The sequence below is a fragment of the Eubalaena glacialis genome, chromosome 17 (genome assembly GCF_028564815.1).
Source record: "Eubalaena glacialis isolate mEubGla1 chromosome 17, mEubGla1.1.hap2.+ XY, whole genome shotgun sequence".
In the NCBI taxonomy this organism is placed as follows: domain Eukaryota; kingdom Metazoa; phylum Chordata; class Mammalia; order Artiodactyla; family Balaenidae; genus Eubalaena; species Eubalaena glacialis.
In genome coordinates this window covers 12868275-12874274 of record NC_083732.1, presented here as the reverse complement: position 1 = coordinate 12874274, position 6000 = coordinate 12868275, and the positions used below count along the sequence as shown (strand labels likewise).

Here is a 6000-nt window from a genome sequence, read left to right as displayed (position 1 = left end):
AATTCACATTTGCACCTGCATCTCTTATTTGCAAAAACTGATGCGTAAACTTTCAAAATAGCAAAATGTAAGTTTGTTACAATATTAACCTGTGGTTTCGTGCTCCATGCAGTAGAGCATGTTACCTTGCAAATTTGGATCCTTTACCGTTTCTAATACTTACTGTAGTTAATCTACTTTAATGCTACTTGAACTGAGCAGTTTGTAGTTATTAGACTTGAAACCTCTAGAGTAGTTTTAACTGCCAGAAGCTCCTCCAGTGCAGTTGCCCCGTCCTCCTGTCTCTCCTGCGAAGGAAGGTCACCTTCTACTGTTGACGACCGTACTCATTTATCTGGGCGAAACTCCCAGTGCGCTCCGGTCTTCCTGCATTCTTCTGGATCAGGGCTCCTTCACCGCGCACGGCAGCTACTTCCCGTAGAGCCGGGGAGGAGATTAAGCACTTTGGAGACCAGCCGCCGACCCGGATTATTTCCCTTTTCCGTTCCAAGCACGTGTCCAGCTAAAAACTTTTTCACCTGTCACACTCCTGCTCATTCTTGATATTCGGTTTCCTGCTACAGAGTTTTCGCTAGTTCATCAGCTACGATGTTTGGCAAAAATAGCTCGCATTTTTGCTTAAAGAATAACGGCCGCGCAAATTTTATGGTTAGATTTGTCTCCAGTCCGAAGACCGCGCCTCCTAACTAGTGAGGAGGGATGCACCCGAGGACTGAAGAGCTGAGGCCGGGAGAAGGCTGCGGGAACATGCCCTGGCGGGACAGCTCAACCCTCCGGGACACCGTCCGCGCACCCCGGGAAGTTTGGGCTCCCGCCGCCGCTTCCGGACACGCCTCTCCGCGAGCCTGGAACTCGCTTTCCCAGCAGGCCCCGCGCGGCCCTCGGCGTCCCGCCCCCTCGGGTGCGGCTCTCTGCGCGCTCCGGGTCCTGTCACTGCTGGACCCGCGAGCCTGGCCTGCGGCCCCACCCCCTGGCTCCCAGCTCCTTCCCCGACTCCCGCGGGTTCCAGTCCCGGCTTCCAGCTCCCCAGCCCCGCCCACAGTCGCGCGCGCTCTCCCCACCCCGCCCTCGTCCCCCCGCGTGCGGCCGCCACAGCCAATAAGATTCGGGGCCGCGTGCGCAGATTCAAACGGCGGCTCTTGAGGGAGGCTGGGCGCGAGATTCGGCGGTGCGGACAAAACCCTGCAGGAGGCTGTGAGCCCAGCAGGGCTGCTCGCTGCGGGGAGAGGGTGGGGGTCGGCGCCCGCGGCGGAGCCGCGCTGGGACAGCGGCGAGGAGGCTGAGAGGTGGCGGGAGGGGCCGGCGGAGGGCGGGAGCGCGCCTGCTGACATGTTGGGGGCATCCCTGACCGGGCCGGGCCGGGGCTAGGAGCGGCGCTGCGGACCGGGGGCGGGTCGCGGTCCGCCCCTCCGTCCTTCTGTCCTGCCCAGCCGGGGACGTGCGTTCCGCACTCGGTCGCCGCGGAGAGGGACCTCGGAGAGGGAAGCGGAGGGAGGGTCGGGGAGAAGGAGCATTAGCCTGAGGCTGGAGGAGGCTGAACTGCGTCCCCGCCCAGCCCGCGCCTATGCGGTACTTGAAGGATGGCGAAGAGGTCGCGCAGGTGGGTGACATCCCTTTCGCCCAGGCCCGTCGGCACAGTGTCGGCTCAGATTCCCTTTCCTTTCCCGCTGCTTCCGCACCAGGCCCTCCCCAGCCGGGGCAGAGGTTTTCTTCCCGCTGCTCCACAGCCGCTTCGGTCCGCTGGCCACAGCGCAGCCGTGACGTGTGGAGTTGGGGACCAGTGTGTTTCAGACTCAGAAAGTGACTAACAGATGCCCAGGTTGCTCTTTTGAGTGACTCTCCCCACAGCGCACATCCAGACCCCCAAACGCTCACAACCACTTCTTGGTGGGAGTTGGCAGGTAAGTCTGTGCGCTTTCAGGGAATACGCTCCGCAGATGAAAGTGGAAGTGTCCTGCCTGGACGACCTGAAAATGGTGTTCAGAGGGCCTCTTTTTCTCTGAATGACTGGGCCAGTTAAAAATAGGAACTTTGTGATAACCCTGGGTGGGGACCCCTCTGCCATCTTTGCTCCCTTGAAAGGTGTGGAAGTCCTCTGAGGAATAGCTGAGGAGAGAGGACCTTTTTTGATGTTTACTGTAATTACCATACCCATGTTCTCAGCTTTATGTATGTATTTTTAATATCTTCTACTGGGAAGATGCCACACTGTTACCACCAGTAGCTTGATCTTAAAACAATGTTTGAGTCACTTAATATTTTGTGTGTCTGTTGGGCTCTGACTGTGCCTGAGTGTTGCACAGAGGTAGGGCATGTTTTTTTGGAAAACTTGTTGGATGAATTTACGCTTCTCATTTTTATTTATGTCATTATAGTAGCTACTCCTAAATTGTGTGTAGGAATTACTTAGATGACAAAAAACTACGGTATCTTTTAGTTGTCAGTATTATTAAATAAACATGAAAAGATGTTTGACAGGATTTCCAAATGGTTTTATTTATCTAGATCCACAGCCTCGAAGTCTCAACTAGAGGTGTATTTCCCAAGTTGAAATTTAGTACTAGCTTCATTCACTGCAGATTTCTGTTAAAAATCGGCAATAAGTACACATAGTATTTGTTGCTCTTCATTTATTAAGCATCTGCTGCATGTAAGGTATCTTTTGCAGAAATCAGCATAGAATGTAATTAAGTCTTTGTTAGATTATTACTTTGTAACAACTACAGAATAGATCAAACTGTTGAGGTGGAACAAATGTACACACACACACACACACACACACACACACACACACACACACTTCTCTAGAAGAGGGTTTTCAACCTAGGCACTGTTGGTATTTTGGATCAGATAATTCTTTGTATTGGGAAGGTGGGGTGGGAGGGGTGCTGTCCTGTGCTTTGTAGAATGTCTAGCAGCATCCCTGGCCTCTACCCGGTGGATGCCAGTAACACCCCAATTCCCCCAGGTGTGACGATCAAAAATGTCTCCAGACATTACCAAATGTCTGTTGGGGGTCAGAATCACCCAGGTGAGAATTACTACTCTAGAACATCAAGGACCTGATTGACTTCTCAATCTTCAGAAAAGATAGATATTAAAATCTCCTGTAACTATAATTACTGAGGTATTGATTTAGGCCTTTTCTTTTGAATTTTTAAATATACCTTCATTAAGCAAGGTGACAAGTGAATATTGTCAACTCAATAACAGGAGTTTGTTTATATTCAGTGTGTGGCATTATCTACTTATCAGTATTGATGTTAATCTTATTTGAAACAGTTTCTTGGCTAATGCTGTCATTAGCAGTTAGTTATGGTTAGACATGGATGCTTGAATGTCATAACCCTGCCTTCTCCAGTTAGTTTTTCTGTCCATAATTTGTGTATGCTTCATAATAATAGGCTAAGAAAGAAGTGATTTAATGATTAATTTGCCTGTATAAGTTGTTTTATTGACAATACTGTGAGCTTTGAGATCTAAACATTAATTGCACTGTTGACTTTTATTCCTGTCAGCTGTATAAATTAATTGAAATGTATTACAGAATGATTGAAAGAGTCATAAGTCTGGAGTAATTGAATGTGGTGGGGTGAAGCTACACTCCCTATGGGAGTATACAGGTAGAAGATGTGATGAGGAATTATCATCTCTGAATGGTATATTTCTTAGGGTGTTCATACTTGAATGTGTTTTGTGCTCTAAATTATATTTCTTGTATATGTAAATATGACTTATTTATCTTAGAAAATAATAGAATATGAAATGTTTTAAAGGATAAATCTATTTATTGGGCAAAGTCTAGTCTCATGCCTTTAAATATCTTAATAATAAATATGAACCTAATTTATAGTTGAATGAAAAAGGACATAATTCAGTCACTTTAAAATCTCCACTATACAACCATTTAAGTATTTGATTGAAAACTATACTTCGCTGTATAAAAGTTTTGCATAAAACTGCAGGCATAAATCCTGTAATAACCTCTCCTGTATGATCGGGAAAAAAAAAAGGAGTAAAAAATGTTACCTCAGGTTTAAACAACTGAAGGATGTTAGCTCTTTTGATCTTTAAGATAGCTGTATATCTCTGATCTGGATTTACATAAAGGAAAAGGTTTATTTGGTGTTGTGACTTTAAATAGTTTTTAGATCCCACTGGGGGTTTTAATGACATAATTTACAGGCAATACTAAAATTGGTATATCTGTTATTAACATGTATTTGATTTTTAACCATATTTATGTATTAAGTAATTAATTTTAGGTTTTAAAAGCCAGTTCCACTCTTAAAAATAAGCTTTAGAAAGTGTCATTTAGAAGCTAGAAGGCCTGTTTAAGTAGGAACAGATTCAGGTATTTACAGTTGAGGTGACTGGTGACTATACTAAACTGGAAAGACAAAAGCCAGCTCTTGAATTGGAAGATGTTTTTCAGTGCGGTATGTGTGTGTGTAGGAAGCAATTTTACTATGTTTCTAGTGAGATGGGTGTTGTGGGTGAAGAATACTGAAATATGAGAACTGATTTTTAAATCAACTTTGTAATTAGCAATATTGTTTGGGGAAAGCAAGTAAACTCTATAGCCCTGTTTTTTGTCTGTTAATATAAGGGGTTTGGATTTTGTGGTCTATAAGGTACCATCTAGCTTTAATATAGTTCCTCTTTTGAACTCTTTTTGTAATCATCTTTCCTCATTTAAAAATATACACACGCTAATGGAATAAAATAGAAATGTTCTCGCATTGTTTTTGTTTATGGATAGCTAGGTAGAAATCCCTTCAGTATTTATTTCATTATTGCTATTAATGGTCAAATAAAGTCGAATTTGTCTTACTATAATGATGCTAGTTTGCAGTCCAGATTTGGAAATAAAATATTCATGTATGCAGTACATCGTATTAACCACTGGGTGGCCTGATTTCACTTTATTAAATCAAACTGGTAAATTTTCATACCTTGAATTCGACTGAACTTAAAAAAATTCACAGTTATCCTGTCAAGGCAGTATAATAAAGATATATTTTTTGATTATGATAAAAATATTCAGACTTGATGCAGTTTGATTTAAAATATTATCAAGTTGAAGTGATTTTACTGGAGCAAATTTTATAGAACTACTTATATTTCTCTAATTCAAATCAGTTTCTATTCAAATAAAAATAAATTTTAAAAAATCTCAAATTCTTCCTTTGGCACACCACGTTTTACTCTTTTTTAGGTGGAATAATTGTTGTCCTTTAAAATTGAACTTCTCTCGAATGTTTTATCTTAATATTGCCAAGTGTGAATAGTTTGTGTATTATTTCACAGGGAAAGTTATGACTATCACATCCTATTAGCTTACACCCCAGTGTAGAATTACTCGTAACCATTTTCCTGGCCTAATGAGTCATAGTGTTTTTGTGTGTGTGCATATGCTCTTCATTTTGCAGTTTCATAATCACCCTAATCACTTTGTTCATTCATAATCTACAAAAGTTTTTGAATATGGTACTTAGTTTATGTATTAGACAGTTACAGAATAAATATTTTCTTTGACTTAAAAAATAAAACTGGCAGAATGATTCTGGAAACCAAGTCCTGAATGGAGATTCAAAGACCAAATTCCTCTTCAGTTTTTGCTTTGTGACTGGAGAAATAATTTCACCAATTTTTACTGTCTTCTAGATTAGTCACCCTAGGCTAAAAATGGTTTATCTATTTACAGATAGATAGTAGGAAGTTGATTTTATTTAACTATTAGATATTACCAGCATTGATAGCTATAATACAGAAATACTAAAAAAATGAAGTAGAAAGCAGGAAAATAAAGCAAATAAAATAATGATTTGTTTTGATGGTGTCTAACCATTATTAAGCAATGGGACCTTTTCATTGTTAAATGGTGAAAGTAGAATATTGGTGAAGTTATTTGTGGGGTTTTATCTCTTCCCGTTTTTCTTTGCAAATTGTAGGCATTCTCAGGCAACTTTATGTTGTAGCTAGTGATGAGTTTCTAGG

At 42.2% G+C, this 6000-nt stretch overlaps 1 protein-coding gene across 2 annotated transcripts in view; it reads left to right on the top strand.

Moving 5' to 3' along the window:
- Positions 1-1489: 1489 nt before the first annotated feature.
- MYBL1 (MYB proto-oncogene like 1) overlaps positions 1490-6000 on the top strand; it is a 30703-nt gene continuing 26192 nt past the window's right edge. For both annotated transcript variants that reach the window (XM_061171376.1, XM_061171375.1), the window contains exon 1: positions 1490-1600. In XM_061171376.1, coding sequence (XP_061027359.1) covers positions 1581-1600 — 20 coding nt within the window. In that variant the 5' untranslated portion in view covers positions 1490-1580. The remainder of the gene's footprint in view (positions 1601-6000) is intronic.